General features: G+C 36.1%; 1 protein-coding gene across 1 annotated transcript in view; it reads right to left on the bottom strand.

Moving 5' to 3' along the window:
* LOC139966336 (uncharacterized) overlaps positions 1-24,911 on the bottom strand; it is a 94,260-nt gene that overhangs the window by 48,483 nt on the left and 20,866 nt on the right. Inside the window, exons 3-4 of the mRNA XM_071969229.1 lie at positions 17,080-17,177; positions 48-170 (exon numbers count right to left, since the gene is read on the bottom strand). Of these exons, the coding sequence (XP_071825330.1) occupies positions 48-170; positions 17,080-17,177 (221 nt within the window). The remainder of the gene's footprint in view (positions 1-47; positions 171-17,079; positions 17,178-24,911) is intronic.

Here is a 24,911-nt window from a genome sequence, read left to right as displayed (position 1 = left end):
ACACTGAGGGTGCAGTAATGTGTTGTGCTGTTCACAGTTTCACTTACTTGTATTCTTCATACACGTCCTGCTTGGGCATAGATGTGTCTGGGCTCTCTTCAAGGTGGCTGCAGATCCAGTTATACGCTTTTGTGTGTTCTTCCCTGTTTGAGTTTGGCCCTGATGGTGAGCTGCAAAGAGAAAAATTGAACAGATCATTACAAAGAGTCACAAAGAATCAGATAAATTTCATTTTCTTTTTTTAAATTTTTTTCCATTTATTTCCAGTATAAATATAAATATTTATAAACAGGACATCAAAATTGAGTATGTAATAAGAAAATATTGTTTTAAAATGTTAGTGTACAAAAGTGCAGCCGTCTACAATAAATTATCCAGATTTACCATTTTGTAAATAAATAGCAGAACGATAAATAAAATTATTTCTATACACATTAATTCTAAATTTTGGTGTTATTGCTTATAATTTCACATAATTTAGTGCACAATCTCATTCAGTAATGACACCATGACAACTACACCCAAAAATAATTACGGGATAGGATTGTTACATACTGAGATATATAGAGCTTCTCTCTTTTTAACAAAACCACATTCTCATCTACTTGGTCCATGGTCCTGGTAATACTGATAACGTCAGAATGGCCAAGTGGGATAGATGTATGCATTGCCAGCTACACAAATGCATACAGATTTGCATAAGGGAATTGCTCATGGGATATTTACATATTGTTACTTTGTACAAAATGTGTGTAAAAGTAAGTTGGCCTGACATTTCGATCCTAGCAGGATCTTCTTCAAAGACTAAAAAAAAAATTTTTTTTTTTTTACATTTTTTTTTAAAAATTAAAAAAAAAATTTTTATTTTATTTTGATATACAAAATGTATGTGATTGTTTCTAACTATGCACAAAACTGATGATGTTCCACACTTTTAGTGAGTTAGAAAAAGAAACCTAAATGACCTCCTGCTTTGCACACATATCGTTTTTTAATCACTTACACATTGTGTTTGTAGTTAATCATTGCAGATGAATGTGGTCATAACTGTCACAAAAACCTGTATCAAGAGGTTGCATCACCCTGTAAATATTGTTGATTAACATTATACAGGAGTATATATAAACTCTAAAAGGCAGATAATACATGTATGAGCCATTTATAATTTACTGACATTGCACAAGTATATTTTTTACTTCTTTATTGGCTTTTAATATCTTACTGGTTCCTTCACTTGAGAAATATTTTTTTACATCTCCATGGAAACGGTTCAACATATAATTAGTCACTTATGGCACCCTTGTAAGGAAAACTTTGGACTTTTGCCAGCAAAATGGAAAACAACAGATGGAAAAATTAGTTGGCATGAATAATGAACTTTCCAGGCCTTAGGGTAAAGACTAAAGAGAAGCACTTTTGTTTGATTTTATATATTTCTTTCATAACTCCTTCATAGACCTTCACCTTTGCTTACATCCAACTTGAAAACAAACCAGTAAATATTATCAATGCAAACTTGTTATAAATTCCCATTCTTCAAAATATTTCTCATAATTCTTACAGAAACCTTTCGCCCCACACATGGAAATTATAGGTCATTCCATAATGAGAGTACCAAAGAAGTCAACAGAGTGACTCACACACTAAGTTTCTATAGACATGTCTACATGGCAGGTACAGTATGAAAATGTCATAATATGTTTTGGTTGAATAACTATAGATTGAATAACAACCACTAGGATTACAATGGCAAACTGTCAAACAATGCAAAAAAGAAATGACAAGAAAGAAAGAAAAAAGAGATGTGAAAATCACACATCATTGCTTTATTTTTTCTTAGGGAGGGGGAAGGTGGCGTGGGGGCGAGGTGATGAGCTTCCCAATAGCTCCAGCCAACCCCGATTCTCTAATAAACACCATCCTTAAGATGTATGTCATTTCTTTCACACCCAAAACTGGTCCTCAAACACTCGGTAGATAAAAATCACAATGTATTAAACTCTGTGGTAACTCTCAGCAGTCCAGGTAGAAGCCTTCATATATCAGATGACAAATACAGTGGCACTGTTGCACATGAACACTTATCAGCCGCATATAGTATGTACTATGTACAGTACAGTAGATGATAAACACCATTCTGAGCCAAATTTAATAAATAATTTCAATGTTACTAATATATGTTAAGATCCCACCAAAATATATGCATTAGCTTGACTAGCATAGCTTTCATTACCATATCATGTTGAAAAAGTGCCAAATTTGGGGAAAACCATCAGTTGCCTTCTACATGTGATTAATACTAATTTATGACATCTGTTTTACAACAAAATACTGAGAATGGGATGGATTCATTTATTACTTGCTCATTATAAGCCTTCACTTATAAAGAAAACTGAATAGGATATCTTAGTTGATCAATTACAATCATGTTTTGAATATTACTTGGTAGGATTTGGCAAAAACTGATATGAGAACATTTGACAGTATCAGTAACAAAAACCAAGAATTTCAAGCCTTAGTACCCTGGATGAAAAATAAATTAATAATTTACTGTGTCCTTGATTTGATTAATCTACCTAATTTTCTTCAAAAACTGTCCTGAATGTTGACATTTGAAGTTCAAATAATGTTCATCACATTTCTGGAAAACGAAACTTCAGTATTATGTCCTTTCTATGAAGTCGATTGGGCATGCATTAATGATCTAATACTAGTATAGGTTTGCTGAAGAGGAAGGAGCTCTTAAATTGGGTATAGCTATTGCTAATAACAGTACAAATCATATTGTGCTCAAAAATGAGATATGACATTAATTTTTTTTTTTTATAATAATAATTAAAATACTTGATTATGATATAGAATTATCACAACTATTATACCACCTTAGAATCCCTAGCTCCCCATGATTTGATCAAATCTTGCAAACAAACGTTTGTAGCGGTTTTCCAAATATTTGCTGGTTTGGGGACTGAGCGAAGGTACTTTATACTGGTCTCCCAGTCAACATATATCCTATTTCCTAACTACCTAGACTGCGTGCCTGGAATGTTTTAGCACCGTGCCCCCACTTCATGGCCCCCCCACTTCATGGCCCCCCACTTCATGGGCGCCACCAACTTCCTCTTCCTTATGAATCTACCTTTCCTGTGTATTTTCGAGCTAGAGATTTTTTGTTGTTGTCCAAGTTGCTCCTGGATGACATTTCAGCAGTTTTCAAATTCAAAGTTTTGAGGCTTACATGTTTTATTTTGCACTTATGTAAAGCTTCTGGATGTTACCAGGTTACCAAACTGGTGGGGCAATTCAAAGACATTTTCAGCTCCCTACGTGAGCGAGAGAAAGAGAGAGTGAGTGCACGGCATGTTTGACACAGAGCTTCACAATTAAAAAACAAGAAGTAGAATTAACTGTAGTTTTTTTATTTTCTTAACTTTCTTTTTCTCTCTTTTTTTTTGATGATAAAAATGCTACTGACAATGATGAAGAGTCAATGACTCTAACACTAAAAGCCATCCAATATGTAACTAGTGACCAAAGCCGTGTTGACATATAACCTCTGCCTAGTACCTATCAGTTAAATAGTTCAACAGTGCAAAATTGCTCAAAGATGAAATTTAAACTTGTAATTTGACTCACAAAGAAAGCTAAAAAGCAAACTTGACCAAAACCTGATGGAACTCAACCCTGCAGGGCAATCTGCTTCCTAACCAGCATATAAAATAACATGGATGGCTTACAGGTTCCATATGCAACCTATCATATACAATGTATGGTGAAATGATGGTTTCAGTTCTAAGAAAACTCTAGCAGTGAATTCACCTCTCTAATAATAGGCATATTGATAAAAATCCTTATAGGATGGCTAGTGAACTCTATATAACCCTAACATGTGTAGTAGTAATAGTAGTATGGAACAACAGATGATTAATATCACTGTGACATCCACACACATGCACACGCAAACGATAAACATAACAACTCCATCAATACAAAGACAGGTTGCATTCTGTATGCTGTGAAGCAGCAGGTGAAATTTACAATCGGTACAAAAATTGGACAAATAAACATGGAAACTGTTAAGAGAGTAGTCCACATTGTGTGTTAGAATATTATACGATCAGCAAAATTGAGCTCATCTTTCAGGAACGAGAGAAGCATAAACTGAATGACTATTTGTATACATGTATTAATATTACGTTGTGTGCAAATTCAAGAGTTGTGTGTTACAATTAGCATGCAAAGAAATGATTTTATTTTAGTATTTTTAGTATTTTAGTAGTTAATATTTAGTTTTTTTAGTATTTTAGTATAAAACAAGGAATTAAAAATGAACAATTATATATGCTTTGAATGAGGAGCCTTTGATGTATAGAAAGCCGGTATTAAGTAATGAAGTAAATGAAAAAAAAAAAGAGCATTCCCGACATTTAACATGCATCTTGCAAACTGAAATATTTATTATTAGAAACATCACTCGCTCTAAAATTAGCCTTTTCAGTTGTACTATGACATTCAAATCCCCATGTGCGGTTTTACTGAGAGTAACATGTTTGCATGCTTCCTTGTAAAACCTTGTAAATAAGGAAAATAAAACGTCTACAACAAAGAACCCCAAATTCACTGTTGTTGACGGTATACAGTATTTGCAATGGATGACTGTCTTTGAACCTGTGATAACATGCTCCATTCAACAAGGTCATTGAAAGTACAATGTGTGTATTGACATTATATATGTGGGATTCATGCAAAACTTTCTTCTTAAACCTAGAGATTTGAAGGCCTCTTTTGATTGTCATTTGCCTATACTTTACTTTACAGTTGGCAATGAACTCTAATATCACCTTAATTAACACTTTATTCACCCACAGTTCAAATATTTATCAAAAGAAGTCAGGTAAAGGGTAAGCCGATAATATCATACATACGTATATACGTATATGACGTACATACATACATACATACTCCTATATCATTGCTTTTACAGATTGAACAGAGAAAGATGCAGCTTAATTTACTTACAATTTCACAGGATTTGGCTATATTAGTCTCCATATATATGCCTAACCAATTAAAAAAAAATTTCATGCACAAAATTAGAAACCAAGTCTGGGAAACAAAACTGAATGTAATTGATCACAGTTATAAAACATTTTACATTGTGAAGTTGTTTTCAGTTCAGCTGTTGAATGACTACTTGACTAAAAGAGTTTAATGTCATAATGTTGACACAGTATTGAAAGCAAACTGACTGAGTAAAGGACAGGTAGCAAATTTGAGTCGCTGCGGTTTTATGACATGCACATGATCGATCAAGTTAAACATTTGAAGTCAAACACTTCTTGGTGATATTATTATCATTATTTTGGGTCATCTTGGCTTTAAAGAATAAAAACCCTGAAATTTAACAATATGTACTTCCTATAAATCCAGTTCCATTTCCTCAATACTTGAGTATACTACTACTTACAACCAATCCTAATGAACTGTACTGCTTCATCCTTGAGCAACCTCCCCACCACTCCCCCACCCTTACCAGAAAGAACACATACCAGTTTCCAGGTTCACAACCTGATGTTCTGTGTACACAGTAGATATTTTACAAAAAAAAACAAATTAAAAAGGTAAAAGCACAAATTTTGTATTATTCCAAAAGTTTCATGGGTCCCAGGATTCTATTAGATTAAACATAATAGGATAGAGGGGTCAGCCCTCAAAATTCAGGCAATCAACTGGCTAAATACAAGTAGATTTTTGCCATTTGCTGGAGAAAAAAAGAAAATACTTGTACTTTTCTGCTAGTAGACATTATTACAGAAACTAAACACGAAATATGATATGAGTAACTGCACTGTTAAAGTGGGAACTTTTTTTTAGCTAGTATCTATATTTTTGAGTACTTGCATTTTTCTAAACAAGTAGGCTACAATAATGAAATTCTATGTAGGTCAGGTGGATGTACCAAGTAGACATGTTATCAGCTAAAAACACATGTATGTTTTTGTGACAAACTTTACAAATTCACCTTGTTGTCCATGATACAGAGATGTACTATTAGTTCTTCAGTACATATCTGTACATAGAGTTGCCACACTGTTTGTTACAAATGGAGTGCAGCATTGGTTGCACAACTCTATTGTGGCAGGTCAGATGGTGCAGGGCGTTAAAGTGTCAACATCAGGCACATGACCTTGTAGATTAATGTGCATTAATAAAACAGAGACATCAGTTGGGCACAGGTACTGTTAGTTGGTGTGTGGGTGGATATAAGTGTTACTGTTTTTCTTGTATTGTTCTCTCTATTTACTTATGGGAGCGCTCTACTAGACAAGCCCTCTTGCTTCAATCATTGTTACAGCTTTTGAATTTTTTCAAACCCCTCCCCTTCCCTCTCAGTAGAAAGCAATACTCCAGGGCAGCTGTGTTAAGGATTTTCAACAAACAAAAGAGTTCTTTGTTACGGGATCAATACTGACACTGTCATATAAACATTTCTTTGAAATTAACATTTTCAATACAATGCTTTTGTGAAAAATAAAAACATGTGAATCCTTATCATCACAATCTCATCAACAACACAAGTTAATATTGCTTGTTGATCTTCAAAAAGCTTTACAAGACACAAACAGTGTAGAATAAGCTATCACCACGGTTCATACAGTCTCTTGTATACATGTACACAACAATTACCGTATCTCTATACATGTATCTTTAGGGAAGTTAGTCCAGCTTTTAACTGCGAGCACAACTGTCAAATTAAAGGCCATCATGATGTACCGTGATCTGAGTTTGCTGGAATAATTCAGAGAAGACCATTTGAGTGGCTTAATTATGATAAGTGATAAATACAATATGCAGTAGATTGTTGGTCTGTAGCATTTGCTGCAAACTGATCAGCAAGGAAGGTTTATATCAATAGCCCTGTAAAGTTAACAAACATTCTAATCAAGAGAGGGATCTAAGCTAGTTAACCCAACTGTACTTACTTGGTGGATGGTGGATGGGTACCTGCCTGTTTCCAAAACATATGCATTCCAATATACCTAGTTTGTAACAACTAGGTAACAATCTTACACTGCACTGTCAATGACCCTCTTACCATTCCCTGGAGGGTCATTTGGGGCACAGAGCAAGAATGTTTAACAGCTGTTCAAGGCTTGGTAGATAAGAGTGTATTTATGTATTGGAGACAGGTAATAGAGGAGTGAAGTAAATCCTGATGTTCACTAATGCTGTAACTGATATCACATAGAACAAACTGCATTGTCTACTTTCATACTATCTACTGATATCACATAGAACAAACTGTCTTGTCTACTTACATACTACCTACTGATATCACATCAAACAAACTTCCATGTCTACTTCCTTACTATCTACTGATATCACATGAAACTAACTGCCTTGTCTACTTCCTACTGTACCTACTGATATCACATGAAACAAAACTGCCTTGCCTACTTTCATACTATCTACTGATATCACATAGAACAAACTGCCTTGTCTACTTCCATACTATCTACTGATATCACATAAAACTAACTGCCTTGTCTACTTCCTACCTACTGATATCACATGAAACAAACTGCCTTGTCTACTTCCATACTGCCTACTGATATCACAACAAACTGCCTTGTCTACTTCCATACTATCTACTGATATCACATAAAACTAACTGCCTTGTCTACTCTCATACTACCTACTGATACCACATCAAACAGAACTGCCTTGTCTACTTCCTACCTACTGATATCACATGAAACAAACTGCCTTGTCTACTTCCATACTATCTACTGATATCACATGAAACAAACTGCCTTGTCTACTTCCATACTACCTACTGTTATATCATAAAACAAACTGCCTTGTCTACTTCCATACTGCCTACTGATATCACATGAAACAAACTGCCTTGTCTACTTCCTACCTACTGATATCACATGAAACAAACTGCCTTGTCTACTTCCATACTACCTACTGTTATATCATAAAACAAACTGCCTTGTCTACTTCCATACTGCCTACTGATATCACATGAAACAAACTGCCTTGTCTACTTCCTACCTACTGATATCACATGAAACAAACTGCCTTGTCTACTTCCATACTACCTACTGTTATATCATAAAACAAACTGCCTTGTCTACTTCCATACTGCCTACTGATATCACATGAAACAAACTGCCTTGTCTACTTCCTACCTACTGATATCACATGAAACAAACTGCCTTGTCTACTTCCATACTATCTACTGATATCACATCAAACAGAACTGCCTTGTCTACTTCCTACCTACTGATATCACATGAAACAAACTGCATTGTCTACTTCCATACTATCTACTGATATCACATAGAACAAACTGCCTTGTCTACTTCCATACTATCTACTGATATCACATAAAACAAACTGCATTGTCTACTTCCATACTATCTACTGATATCACATAGAACAAACTGCCTTGTCTACTTCCATACTATCTACTGATATCACATAAAACAAACTGCATTGTCTACTTCCATACTATCTACTGATATCACATAGAACAAACTGCCATGTCTACTTCCATACTACCTACTGATATCACATGAAACAAACTGCCATGTCTACTTCCATACTACCTACATACAGTATTCCTACGTCCACATAGTTCACATTAATGAAAATGCTGCTTTAAAAAAACTATTTTAAACTTTAAACTAAAGCCTTGTTTGTCCCAAATCACTGACAGTACTTGTGACCTGCTTCATGTCATACACTGAAGATGTGTAAGAAGTTTGTTTCAGACCAATGACTTTTGTTCCATCAGATTTTCTTTGGTTTTTGCACCTGTAGCCAAGAATCCCCATGAATGGCACCTTCTTGCATATCATAGTCTGCAATCTATCAAAAAATTCATCACTATATTGATAGATAGGTTCCATGAGCATAGACCTTGCTGTCAAATATTAGAAAATTATCAATAACTTTTCATATTAAAATTCTTTTTTTTAAATATAAACTGCTAAATGATTCTCTGGGTTTACATAATATCTATGATTATAATTCTTTCTTAATCTGAAGTATTTAGAGATATGTTTGAGATACCAAGCACTTGTAGATGCTTCAATTCAAAATAAGTTTCATACACAATAACAGAAACACACAATAGCTTAATATGAGCAATCTGTTAGACAGATCACATGAGAGAGAGAGAGATACAACTTCTTCAGAGAAATCAGAGAGGATTCCATCATCTTCAAGGGAAATGTGATTTTGAAAGAATTCATCCCCTCCCAAACAGAAATGGAATGATCCAATCTGTAATTAAGAAGTGTACACCCACCCCTTACTGTTGTGAGTCACTACTCTAAATATAGGCTGGTAGTTAGTACACACCAAACAAAACAGACACCTGGTCAATAACAGAAAACCTTCCCAGATAGGATGCATTATACGCTGCAGTGGCTTGGTTTATACTGCAGAGCTAGTGAAGGCTTGCTTATATCCATGCATGCGTGCATGTGTATTCACAGTATTATCTCTCTGCACAAATCAACCATGTAGCCAAAACAGAAGATGTTTAGCAAGCACGTGCAGATTGCCACTCCGTGCTCTGGGCGTGACGTCAACCTTCATAGAATTACAAATATTTGGGTCATAGAATTACAAATATTTGGAGATAACTTCATTAACGAGCAACTGGTAGGTATTGTTCTGTGCCCAGAGTACCTACAGATGCAATGAAAAGTATTGGATTTTGACTTAAATCACAATATGGGCTTACCAAGTAAAAATTGGTTTACAGTTTTTTTGCTTTCATAATTAAGGAATGAATGAACATAATCTTTAATATTTCTATGCTTTATCACATCATAATTGAGACAAATTGAGCAAAGCAAATTGAACTCCCAGATTAACCTAAAACCTGCTAAATTGAAGGACATTTCTGTTATCCAACTGCATAAACTTATCCAGGTATTTCCCTGTAATTTTCTTGTAACTAAATACGATATAAAAACTTCAGATTATTTTTTCTCTTTTTTTTTCTGTAGTATTCTTGTTTGCTGAACAAGAATAGATCTTCATCTTGACTGTTCAAGGTCAACTTAATGCTTGTCAAGAACTTACATGTTTAATTTTTTTTAACGATTGTCATATGATCAGCTCGGTTGAATGGATATCTTACGTTCCCCCCCCCCCCCGCCCCCCGACTTTTAAATTATTTATTCAAAACAGAAAGGGCAACAGACTTTGCTACACAACCTGGCTAAAACAGGGGTAACACATCCCATTGTTGGTTCTCCACATGAACTCTCTCTCTCCTTTACAGGGTGTCAAATAAAATAGACTTGTTTTTCACTGATAAAGGGTCACGCCAGTTGCACGGTGTCAGTCCAATTGTGTGAGACAAGGTCAAAAATTCAACGTTTTTAACAGGAAAGAACAGAATTAGCACATTTGAAAGGTCATAATAGTGTACAAAACATTAATGCCTAAGTGATTTCATTGAGTGACATAGATGTTTTGTGCAAACAAACAAAAGGAAGAAAAAAGAAGAAAAAAAGGAAATAAAAGTAAGGTTGAAATTCTGAAACGGCAAGTGTAACAGAGACAGGGAATTGCTGCTGTGTATCTGCAATTTCAACTAATGGAACCCTGTGCATACAAATAAGGGAATTTTGACAGATTAAAACCTTATGTATTAAAGTAAGTAAGGAATGTAATAAGTGTAATGTGTAAATGACCTGATGTGCCTATGTTCAGTGAGAGTGTTAACGATACCATGCGTGCAAAGAAAATGCGAAACGTGACAGGCAACTGTACCACTATGTCATCTAACACAAATAACACGAGTGTGATCAATTATATACATGTCTGAGTGTGCTGTAGTACTACAGTATGATCAGGTATATAGGCTCTATGGCCGCCTCTACATAACAGATCCCACACTCCCCACGCAGTGTTCAGCATTAATAAGAAGGTTAATTGATTTTGAACCTCCACATTTTCACATAAAACCCCCATGCTCAGTATCAGAGCCCACGCTCATGATCACTGATCAGAAACTTGACTTTTCTTTACTGAAGAAAACGCACAAAACTATAAGTAATGGTGTGATGGGTAATTCTATTATTTATGCATACTACTGTATCAAATTACTTGCGGGACAATCAACAACAGAGGTTAAAGGTCAACAGTGGTCGGAGATCAAACCCTGAGCTGTGTTTACATTACAAATTTAACACTTACGCGCGGGATTGAACACCACTCTCGTTCTCAAAGTGTAACAGGGGGTTAGAAGTTAATTCTTCCTTTAGAAGAAAACCCTGAGCTTATACGTTTATCTGAACAGTGCATGAGTAGAATTGTAACTGGGGTCCAATATGCCTCACCTATTTTTATCGACTTTCCCATTATCATTAGAAACCAATATTGAGCAATTGATTGCTTCAATGGAGAATGAATGAATATATTCACTTGTTCCATTTAACACATGTCTATCCATTTGAACAGATACCAGGACCCATCAAGTTCAGAACCAATTTTGATCGAAACAGGAAATATGATATGAGGTTAATGACAGGTAAGGTATACATAATATACAACAGATTCAAGTCAAACAATCTCAATGTTGAAGTAATACGGGAAATACTCTCTTTCCTGTTTTTCCCCACTTTTCATTCACCTGCTGGGGAAAACTAAATTTGACTTTGTTTGGATAAATCCTTTCTGATTGCAAGTAGAGCAGTAAAAAACTATGCATGTCTTTTCTAAGATAAGTTTTACAGAACAGTTTTAAAGCTATCGGACAGCAATGTCTGGCAACTAACGTGCACCAACCCACGAATATAAAGATAAATGTATAAAGCAGACCTCGGCAAATAATCTCCCACAATTGAAACCTTGAGGAGAAGAATTTGGCTTCTTGGGGACTCTCAAAACGCACCAAGCTTGACGTTTTGGTGTGATGCAAAGGGGGGGTTGGTGAAGCCTCGATTGATCATTGCCTAAGTTACTAACCAACAGGGTATCCAGCAAAGGCATTATTGTACATATATGCCAAATACACACAGAATAGTTATAGGTTTAACTATAAGCAACATGTTGCAGCCATGAATTCAGTTTCAAAATGAAAGCTATAGTGTGTATTTCACAAAATAATTATAATGACAAGATGAGAAAAAAGACCCATGTTCTGATACGGATGGCCAGTACCTACAGCCTACGATAGCGGTACTTAATAATTAGTAAAATATTTGCTACAGTAGACGCCATGCGCAGATCTAACAGAAGGTAGTCACCAGCAGTCATCATTCCTCAAGCCAGACTGAGTACTTACATAACTATGAGTACTCCTGAATCTATCTACATTGCACCACTGTACTTGTAAGCAGCAGAACCACCAGCCTAGCCTAGCATGCTCATTTGAAATTCTTGTGGAAATTTTTTTTCAAGGAATCTTGCAGAAAATATTTATTTAACACAAATTACTTCCTTTTATGCTTTCTTTGGTAATTTTAAAGTGACTTTTCTTGTTAAACAATTTTGTTTTCTCATTTTCTTATTATGTGGATTATGTGGCAGCATCTATATGCCAGATGTTACACTGAAAGTAGTGCACATGTAGGCTTTGATTGATCATTAGCCTAAAATAACAAAACCACCTCAACCATTGCTTAGCCATATGTAGCTTCAAAGTGAATCTTAATGTTTTACTCATGAGCTGTTGATTTCATAAAACTGTTTTTGAAAACTTTTTTCCCTCACAAACTGGTAAAGTCAAACTGTAAGAAAAGATTGTGAAATGCCTCCTTTTCTTTATTATAAAATGTTGCTCCTCCCATTTATCTGCATTTAAGTAAAATCCCCAGTCCTCTCATCCCCTTCCCCCTTCTCCCTCCCAACCCCTTCATTTACCTCCAATTGTATAGAACTGTACAGGCAGAACAGGACACCAGTCACACCAGTTCCTGAGTCAAAACAAGCTTAAATGAATACTGTATGAGTCACTGATGCAATGAAGCATGTAGTAGAACTAACTGCCCTGGATATTGATTAAGCTATATGGTAATTTCAACCAGGAGCATATGAAACACTAATTTGATTTACAAAATATATCTAAAGGCATGGGCAGTACAGCACTTAATCTTTTCAACCGGTGTCACAGTAGAGGGCACTATATAGAAGCAGGCTCTACTGTAGTTGGCACTGAGTTGTTGAAATATAAAATGGGGAAGTTGAGATTTTCTTGTATCAATCAATCAGTCAATCAATCAATGTTATTTACATAGTACCAAAGTCATACAATGCTATAATGGCTTTGTATTTGAACAGGGGGTTGTGGAGATTTTTAGGGTCCTTTGGTGGGTTTGTCCAAATATTTAGAAAAGAATTGCCAGTATTTGTGGGGGGAAAAAAGTTAAAAATCTTGAATATAATAACTTCAAAATGCAAAAATGTAACATCATTTTGCGATGCATGCTTAATCATATTTAAAAAAAATTAAAAGAGGAAGGTATGGCCTCCTCTGCATAGACTCCTTCCCAGGGTCATGTAGGACTCCACCAGGTAGCCTTTGTAGACATAGACCTCAAAAGCAATCGCATCACTAGTTTGTTTCATTTGAAACTGAAAACAAGCATTATAAGGTACTAGTCAAGATGAATACTCCGTCCAGAGCTTTCTTTGAAATTGATGGGGAGGGGGTTAACAGCAAATCCTCACAATTGAGGCACTTTAGATAAGGTTGCATAAATTTTCCACAGTATCTTATGTTTCTATAGACATGCTGTGACCATTCTTGAGATGTTTCTTCGAATTCCATTGTAAAATTGTATTTAGGTGAATGGAATGGTACAGTGTGCCGTCTGTGTTTAGACTGCCGTTTGTGACGGTTATTCAAAGACGTTACCCAACAGTGATATTGTATTTAAGGCTGCTACAGTAGGTGTTACAACCGCTGTAATTTACCACAGAAGATGGTAGTTTAAGACCTGTGAAGCTATGAATATTCAGCAGTGGATGGATAAAGCAAAGTGTCCAAAGAATCTGTGGAGGACGTCAAGAGAGAAACGGGAACAGCCAGTGGGGAGGAATATACGCAAAATATTAACTGTAAGCTCGGGGTAGGGCTTGTTAGAGACGGATTTCATCTAAACAGACAATCACAAACAAGAACCAAAGCAAACCCCAACATTTTTGCCGACTGCAATTTATGGTTACTTTTTCAACTAATACGAGAAACTAGAACCACTTGAGAGTATTGCAACACAGCTGCAAAATAAGTCATCTCCAACTATTTATGTAAGAGGTACTGAAAATTACATTTACTGTGTTACCAAAGTTACACCTGTAGGCTGTCATTTACTAGCACTAGCCTCCATCACAAAATCCAGCTTACAGCTTACAAAGCCATTTCCTTTTGCCAATCCAAACACAGATGTAACTTTAAAGACTAGTTTTGAGTTAGTAGTTTAGGAGACTAAATGATGCACGCAACGTTAATTCTTTTGACATAGCATTTTTCAAATTATCCAAGCTTGGAAAAATCTTTGCCAGGATATCTCAATACGACAATAGGTGGCCTGTAGGCCCAATCGGGCTCGCAAAAGATCAAGATGGCAATAAGTATGTTACTATGTTTTGACCATAATTAGGTCTGACAAGGACCCAATAACTATCTGACTACTGTCCATCTTCATGATTTTGACTTCAAATTAAAAGTGAATGTTTAAAAAAACAAGAGCCCAAGGGCACTGTGGTTCCTTGCTTGGGGTATATGACAATACACATAATATTATCAAGCAAGATTGGGCTCAAATAGTCCAAGTAATTGTGGTCCTACATGTTCCCATAAAGTAACCAACACTATAGCCAACACTTTTGTGATCACAAAATGTGATCGGATTTTGGATCAAAAGGCACTTTTGAGATCTAAATATGGCGTCGAAAATGTAAGAAATATAAGAGACCTACAAGCGTGTCAACAGATATGATAACATTGGTGACCTCAGATGACATGACCTTTAAGTTTCAAGATGTTCCACCACCCCGTTCACAACTTGTCCCAATATATCAACCATGTCACACCTTGGCATTGAGATTTAATTGCATTAAATTAAAAAAAATTAACTTTGAACTTGTATACATAACTTCACACACAAAGGTCACCCGAAGGTCAACCAATTGACATTTTTGATCGGTGAGACCTAAATAGAGCATGACTGTAAAAATTCAAACATTTTTTCTTTGCCCATTTTCTCCCCCCAATACTACTTTTTTAACATTAGCTGACCTTTGGTGACGTTGGACCACATGACCGTTAAGTTTGAAAATATTCCCCTATACCATTTGCAACTTGTCCAAACAAATAAACCTTGTCACAACTTGGCACTGGGAGTTATTGCATTAAATGTGTGAAAATTAACTTTGACCTTGTATAACTTCGCACACGAAGGTCATATGGGGGTCAACCCATTGACATTTATGATCAGAAGGTACCTTTAACATTTGAAAATAGCATCGAAACTGTAAAAATCCACAAAACACGAAAAGGTCACCAGAGGTCAAGGGTCACCCAGATGCGGGTCGACAATTGGATTACATTGAAGCAACTCCCAACCCTAACGGACAATTTGTTCTCAAGTTACCGCAAAAATACTAGTTTTTTATCATTAATTGACCTTTGGTGACCTCGGATCACATGGCCCTTAAGTTTGAAAATATTCCCCTATACCATTTGCAGCTTGTCTCAAAATATCAACTGTGTAACACCTTGGCACTGGGAGTTATTACACTAAATGTCTGAAAATTAACTTTGACCTCATATAACTTAACATACAAAGGTCACCTTGGGTCAACTTATTGACATTTTTGATTGATGAGACCTAAATTAGAGCATCAAACTATACAAATTCAAGCATTTTTTCTTTGCCCATTTTCTGCCCCCAAAATACTAATTTTTTAACATTAATTGACCTTTGGTGACCTCGGATCACATGACCGTTAAGTTTGAAAATATTTCCCTATACCATTTGCAACTTGTCCAAAAATATCAACCATGTCACACCTTGGACCTGGGAGTTGTTGCATTAAATGTCTGAAAATTAACTTTGACCTCGTATAACTTCGCACACGAAGGTCACACGGGTGTTAACCAATTGACATTTTTTATTGGAAGGTACCTTTGATATCCAAATCTAGCATCAAAACCAAACATTTCCTTTTTTGCTCGTTTCCTCCCAAAATAAGCACATTTTTTCTAATGTGACCTTTGACCTTTTGACCTTGGTTTCAGATGTAGTTTAATCTCCTGATTCCAAAAAACAAAACGACAAGTCTGTACAACCATCCTAACTCCGACCGAAAAACTTTGACCCCATATAACTTCGCACATAAAGGTCACACGGGGTCAACCTATTGACATTTATGATCAGAAGGTACCTTTGACATCTGAAAATAGCATCAAAACTGTAAAAATCCCCCAAAACACGTAAAGGTCACCAGAGGTCAAATTGAGGTCAAGGGTCACCCAGATGCGGGTCGACAATTGGATAACATTGAAGCAACTCCCAACCCTAACGGACATTTCGTTCTCAAGTTATCGCAAAAACACTAGTTTTTTATCATTAATTGACCTTTGGTGACCTCGGATCACATGACCGTTAAGTTTGGAAATGCTCCCCTAACCAGTTCACAACTTGTCCCAAAATATCAATCTTGTCACACATTGGCACTGGGAGTTATTGCAGTTTTAATATTTTCGGTTTTTGGACCATAACTGACCTTTGGTGACCTTTGTGGGCACCAGAAACAATAGGGCACACCTTCTCCATATGGTGGATCTATAGTCCAAGTTTGGCCTCAATCCAACATTCCCTTATTGAGATAGAGCGTACCCAAGCAAGTGTCACAGACACACACACACACATACACACATACATACATACATACATACACACACACGCCAACCTGACTGCATAGGTTCCTTTTGCTAAAGCAAGGAACCAAAAATTGTATAATTTGTTTAAGTCTGTATGGTTCTGATCAGAGCAGCTTACAGCAGTTTGTAGAGATTTTAGTGAAGATGTTTACACTGACCTCTTTGTAAAACTGGACACATCTGATTCAGAGAATCCTGTTGGGAGGCGGAGGTAGAGCAACATCTTCTCAACATCTCCGAGGTTGTTCACATCAGACTGAGGAGGAGAAGAAAAAAAAGAGAAGACTTATAAATGAATTTTGCAATACTGTAAATAAAAGTGGGATAAACCTAACAGTTTTCTTTTCTTCTTTGATACACTCTTAAGCATCTGTAGTAACGTGTGGCATAGCCAGGGAGTCACTCGTTCTTCCCTCTGGTCCACTACTCCTCCTCCTTATCACTTAAACCTTCCAAACATAATCAAAGATATCTCCAAATGACAGTGGCGGAGCGTCCATATAGTCAGGGGGGGCAGACTCAAATTGACTGCTGGCGCCCTTTTCAGCTTTTTACCACGTTTTACATATTCATGATTATTTACTTTTTTATTGCGCTCTCATCTACCTATTGACAATTGTCACATTTTTTTGGCGATGACACCTATTTATTCTTCGTTTATCTGCAAATTAGTAGGCCGGGAAAGGGTCATTTCCGGCGATCTAGGAAGTATCTTTACTCAAAAAATTTCTGAACGCTCCGCGCCAACCTGTGGTGGCGCTCTGCTTAGATAGTGTCGAAAACGCCCCTACAGACCATTCTCGCCCCCCTTGACCAATACCCCTAGCTCCGCCACTGCCAAATGACCTCTTTTACCCATCAGCCCTTCTCCTCTCTCCCATTTCTGACTCTCCACCCAAAACAAAGAAGACAAAAAGAACAAAACTACACAAACACAGCAATCATTACTGAAACTTTTCAACAACACTTCGAGTGGAATTTAAACAAAACAATTAACATTTCTCAGAAAAGAAAAAGAATCTTGGCATGAAAAACGAAGGGCAAACAATGAATCATAAGATTAAAGGTCATTAGTTTACATATTTTGTAGCATGTACGATGGAACTACTTCCCTTTTAAGCAAACCCCTCGAACACCCTTTCCTATTTTTCCATCATATTCCAACTAAGTACTGTACAGTCAAATAACACTTTGAAAGTACAATCCTACTACCAACAAAGGCCTGTAGCAGTCGAACTAGGGGAATGCACTTTACTGTTAAAAACGACCTTGCCATGTGAAGTTGGTGAAGTAATTTGACCAAGAAAACCAGCAGAGCATGTTACAGCCATGAATGACCACAACAAGTGTGCTTTAAAAGGTCAATTTCTGTAAAAGAAATATATGGCATTGGCTTAGCTTGCCCAAATGGTTAGTCTACCTTGACAGTGTGAGTCACAATGTGGCTTGGAATTACAACCACTTCATATAGCAAGACCCATGAAGGCCTGCAATTAATTTGAGCATCTTCAATCCGACAGAATAAAGAACTTTTTTATTGAGGGTCAATGTCCGGATCCAATATTACCTGAGATATTAAGGAAATGAGGAAGGCAACCTTGCAGTTAGACAAACTGTTTGTCACTTGCTTTTGTTTTGGTTGCAATTCAAGTTATTTTGTAAGTAACTCAAGAGAAACAAGCTCAGCATATTTCAGGTGAAGGCTGGTGTATTAAACATCTCAGCAATAGGACTAATTCAGGGAAAAGCACACATTTTTACAATCGTTTCTAAAAATTTGATAGAAACTGCGAAGAGAAGGAAACAGTTGCAAATCAAGTCACATGCATTCATACCGACGGTTTCATATTCTGATGAAACAGGTCTTCTTTTATGACTACATTGTCCAAACTAGTCAAACTGCAACAAATGTGGAGTCGCTAGAGATACATGAGCAGAAATAATGTGGGCATTTCACCTGTGGATTGTGTTCCCCAATATAGATGTCCTATTTATTTTAATGCAAACGCAGTTGTCACGGTTACACCTAACAGTGAATGAGATTCATACTAGTAACTACGAGCAATAGTTAGGCATGAGTAAAGAAATGATTCAAGGACTTATTCAGAATGTGACAACTTTTTGTCAAGTTTGGACTGGAGTAACTATAGGCGGATACGGTATACTTGAGTAGCTAGCAACTTAAACAATGAAAGATACAGTAGAGGTGGTATACGTATTCTACGCAAAACAGTCCCTGTTCAATCTGATGGCATTCGTAGGGTACATTCCGCCCTGTCAGTTCTACATTCAAGTTCTCAGGGCATCAATCTGCTTCCTGCAGTTGGCATGATAATTTCAGGAAAAAAAGTTACAACATTTTTTGACAAGTGTTTGTGTTAAAACAGTATGGATATATCCCACAATATGTGTAGACAACTGATAACTGATATTGAGCCAGACAGTAAGTTGGAACAATATCTTCAAACTTAGAAAAGCTGACTGCATCGAGAAGAAGACATGAACTTTTTTCAATGTACATTTGTTACAGCAGCTCTGCAGTCAGACTGTCAGTGTGCAACAATGTCCAAAAGTATGAAATAAAGCATGTGTTATATTAAATGAGAGTACAGTAGTAGTCCCTAAGAGACGGACAGGTAAGCAAGCAACCCTGTGCTCTCTCCGAGCACTTTCAGACATTGTCAACAAAGTCTGCTCCATTACATGATGAAAATTCAATTATGGATAACATGTACGTACAAAAGAAGGCATGACTTCGTAGGAACTAAAGTTTCACCAACTTCACTGTCAGAATTAGTGACAGTTTCCTTGAGGCATCAGAGCTCTTGTCCTAAACATTTCTAAGCATTGTGGATAATAATAACTCCAACACCAAAATGCATAGACTAACAACAGCTGACGAGGAAAAGCCATTACTTTGTTATTTATATATCCCCAATTCAAGAAATAAGACTTTGATAATAGCTTCTTCCTTTGTTTATTTTGCCAAGTCCTCTATTCGTCCATCTATCTGTCTACTGTATCTTTCGTTTTGCTTTGCAATGATGTACTTGACTACTAAGTTTTTTAAGTATTTTGTTCAACTTTTTTATCTACCCAACAGAGGAGGACAAAGTCTTTAACTATATGATAACACCTATGCAGTGTTACGTACATGTATGCATGTTCTTCACGAGGGAAAAACACATACATGTACCACTGTATGTATGAAATACTGTGTGTTGTGTACTGTAGTATGCTATAGTACAGATGTATTAACTTCAAGAAATGAATTATCTACCAGTAAACATGATTTACAGTATGTATACACAACTAAGTGCCAAATTACACAACAACTTTTCACAGCACTTATCACAGTAATTATATATTTCTAGGAACAAGTAAAAGAAAAGAGGTACAACAAAGGTAATGATTTGGCATGGACACTGCATTATAACTGTGCACACAACCCTACTGTAGGCTATATTGACATATCAAATACAAAAAACATTGATCTAAGCTCAGCTGTGTATAGATGCAATAACTGTTTATACATACATACTACTGTGGATTAGGACAGAGCAGTGCTAAGGAAGGGAATTTTGTAGAGATGGTGTGTGTACATCAAGTTGACATCCACTGACCACAAATCATTCTTGAAACAAAGCAGATAACTCTGGGTTGTAATACACCATACTACAGCTTGAAGGGGTTGAACAAAACACAGATAAGGATGCTTAGAGTGAAAACAACATACCCTTCAAGTACCTAGCTACATCACTGTCATGATGAATGTCTTATTATACTTTTCCATACTACTAAAACCCCCAAATATAGTTAATTTAGTTACAAACAGTTCTTGAAATGAAGGTAATATATTTTGAAGTTCAAATTTACTTTTCATTACATAGTACAGAAAGGTGGCTTAGTTTGATCAATTGTGATCTCATCATCTTGAGCAATGGTTAATAGATTTGATAAAATTGCACACCAAAACCTACAGAAGCTGTTTTAACTGTCCATGTAAGATTTTCTGTTGTGCTTTTGCTACAAAACATTATAATGCTCAATTATGGTCACTATAATAACATACACAGTAAAGATGTAAATCCTTTAAGCAGGCTTTACACCTTAAAAGCTTAGTCCTAAATTCCTGCAAAGCTTTCCTAAGTAATCCCGCCATAAATGAAGCAGAGAGATTTGGGTAACAGGGAATCTGTTCCTAATTATAAACCTATTCAGGAACTCTTTGGCTCTAGTATGTTGTACCTCCCATTGCTTTTTGTTTGCATGCGACCAGAGCTCATTGTCGAAACTAGCAGATAGCTAGCTTGCCTTTGTGGATTACCCACTCCAATGGTTTAATCATGAAAATGCACTAGTATTTAGAGAGTAAAGACTTGTCTGTTCTAAGGATTAAAATTTATTGGTGAATAATTCTACCATTTGAACAAGTTGTTTGTCAAGTGCTTACTTATTTAATTGTTCAACAATGTCTCTTATTTTTTCCACACAATTAACTGTAACCTCACATGTTACCTTGTATACATGTTCAAATGCATACTTCATCTATCAAAAACTACAAAGAAATCACATGCAAATTTGGTTATAGTGTGTTCTTCTTTCATTAGTTAAAAATGAACTTTCACCTGGACTTTCCTTTTAATAACAGAAAAACTTGACAATCATCTGTGCTCCCTTTTGATAACATCGTTGTGAACAATTTACCTCAAAAGAAGATTATGCCCTTTCTAATTATTATTGGGGTCTTTTTTTAATACTTTTCTTTTTCGATGGATTCTGCCTAGAAATTCATTCACAAAAAGGGCTTACTTTACACTGATTTAGCCATTCCAATGTTAGTAATAATATCATATTAACTTTTTTGACAATCTGACAAGGCCAAGTAACATTCATACATATTTGAAAATTTACTTAACGTGTGATAAATATGGAAAATATGGAAAATTCAAACGATACTGCATCGTTTTCTTGTAGGTGATGAAGACAAATTGATTCAGAAGATGCTGTTACAAGGCAAATAATAAAACTTACTGGTTTATATATTTACGAGTGACCCGCTTACCTGTCTCCCCACAACCTTTGCACCACATTCTACTGTGTCTAGAATGCCCTGGTAATCTTTTAACACTGTACACCCTAATGGCCTTCCTTCATTTTTCTACCAACAAAGTGTCTAGCTACGTTTTTCGGAAGCTAGAAAAAATTCGCGAAATTCGCCCGGAATCCTTGGATTTATATCAGTAGAAGTTTCCTATCAGGACTTCTTCTCTTCCAGGGATCCTTTCCAGCCTGATAAGTATCCTTTTCTTGTAGGGAAGGGTGTTTTTGGGGGCTGTTTTCATTGTACACTCTCGCACATGATGCTGTTACAAGGCAACAGTAAATCCAAATCTGTTGGAAACATTTTAATTTGTCTTTGTTTTGTACACCTCAGAAGGATGGACTCTAGTAGGAAGAGGAAGAGAGCAATGACCAAAAAGTGAGTCAAAAGGAATGCTAAAGCATTACTATAGTTTCCAATATGGGCAGAAGGGAAATGTGTATGATTTTAAAGGCACTGAAGACTCGCCCCAAACCGCATGCGGCCATCTGAAAAAGTTAACTTTCTGTCGCTTGCAAGTGACGTTTTGTTCATGCGGCTACAAAATGCAGACAGTAATGAAACGTGATACCTTGTTATTTTAAGCTGGACATGAGTTGTCCATCGCTGTATTGTTTGTACACTGTGCTGTGGGTATTGACCGCAGCTGTATGTGCTGACTGTACACATAACACTAGTGTCTAATTACCGACGGTAGCAAGCTGTGTGTGTATTTTCTGGGATAGATGGTGGTGCCTAACACTTCTGTTACACCTCATTCGAAACTAGGTCAGATTACCGGCATTAGACGTTTCTTTTTGCGAGAGTCTTCACACCCTTTAAACAGAGATGAGGAGTGAAGTATTAAGAAATCCTCCATTTAACAGTGACAACTATTACGTGGTAACAACCAAGGAAGTTTATTATAATTTAATCTCACTGAATCCATACATTTCTGACAAAATATCTGATATATAAATATACACATATATATATATATAGGACTCACAAAAAAAGTTCTCATAGAAGTTCTACTGCAATTATTAATACCTGACCTAAATTTGTGAGGCTACAGTAGTTACATAACCTCTAAATTAAGTAAGGTTGAGGAGGTCTCAAGGATGGTATGCCAGCTAAATTTGATGCAATTATCCAGTTTCAAAACTAGTTTCTATTACACTTCACTCCTCAAGATGATTGTACTTTACAAACAAATTAGACTTTTTGATTCTTTGAGTGGCTTGTTTTTAAATGATTGTCTTTGCACTTAATATGTGCAGTATTGTGTCACTTGTTGTCAAACAAGCAAATGAAAATTCATTGATATAACAGTGGAAACAAACACTAGTCGACTAATTAGGTCACAAACTAAACCTCACACAGCTTGTGACAGCTTCAATGGGCCAGATGATATTGATCTGTTTATAAGGAAATGGATGGATATATACAACATGTTTTTTTTTATTGCTGAATGAACAGAGTTGAAACAGTATGACCTATTTCTATATGTGTTGGTACAGAATCATACTTGTAAAAATGAAAGAAATTGAAGAATATAACTGTTTTAATTTATGCTAAGCTCTCAACTTTTTACACTAATTACAAACTAATTGCTAGCCACTCTTCAATGCATATATATATTAGTCGTCAAACAGGAGGGTGATGAACATTTAACCCAGAAAATCATGAAGCTTTGTGATAAATTGTGCGTCCTTGATTAGAAATGTTATATAGTAAATCAGTTTACCAGATGGATGTTATATGAGTTGAAGAACAAAGTTATGACCATTCAGACATGATCGAGGGAATAATTTATCCAATTTCGCATTCTAGAATGCTACGCAAAACTTGTCAAATTGCTAAACAAGTGCAAACTTGAATAGCAGTTTTGTACTCAGGGAACCACAGTATTTTAATAAGAGACAAACTTACAGGGTCTGCAAAATTGCTAGACAAACTTTGCTTTCTTTTTCTTTAGTAACTTTGACAACTGTACAACAAAATCACCGATCAGGAATTACAAAACTTCATTCCTCTGAGAAACCTTCTATAACATTTTTCTTTGTGGTTGTCAGGGGAGAGGGAGGGCAAGTTTCTTCAATAGGATCTCCATTACAGAGGTTTAATGAAAATCTCCTGCTTCAACAATAATCATAGTGCCTTCTATGTATATAGTAAGTGAAGCAAATGAAAGCAGGGTTTGTAGAACATAATAGCTTAGGAGCAAGAGGATGAAAATGTGAGCTTGAAAAATGTGTTGCAGGAGATGGTGGCGACACTCGATGGAAGACTGTCATTGTGCGCACAGTGCAAGATGCGTTAGCAAGTACTACTGGCTTGGTATATCAGAGTGTGTTTGGGTATAGGAGACCAACAAAATAGGAATGAAGAAAATTACAATATCTCTGCTACAACTATATTTTTAGCAAATGCCAATGTTTCATTTTTTGAAAATAATTAAATTTGCAGGAAATTTATCAGCCTTTCTCACTCCCTCGTCTGCACGAAAGACAAACAAACAAGCAACCATAACAATTGAACTTTTCATCCTATGTCCAGACAAAGTATGGTGGAATTGAAAACCAACAGACAATGTTACAAAAGTGGTTGCATGGCTCATTTCCTGTGCAGACATAATAAGCTACCAAAAGATATATTTTGAAATCACAGTTCCTGCTGAGAGGCATATGAAGTAGTCAAACTATATTTCAAATGACAACATTGTCTGTTATACCTTTAATGAATTCAAGGACAGAAAAAGTGTGAAATCATGAAAAAAATCATGGAAAAAAAATATGAGGTATGAGAGGAGCACAGCAAATATGTCCTCTTTGTCAGCTACCTCTGGTTTACCCAATGGATAAGGAAAGGGACTCTGATGATGACAAAAGAACATAGGAATTATCT

The sequence above is a fragment of the Apostichopus japonicus genome, chromosome 4 (genome assembly GCF_037975245.1).
Source record: "Apostichopus japonicus isolate 1M-3 chromosome 4, ASM3797524v1, whole genome shotgun sequence".
Classification (NCBI taxonomy): Eukaryota; Metazoa; Echinodermata; class Holothuroidea; order Aspidochirotida; family Stichopodidae; genus Apostichopus; species Apostichopus japonicus.
The sequence above is the reverse complement of the archived record's forward strand: the minus strand, read 5'-3'. Positions and strand labels throughout refer to the sequence as shown.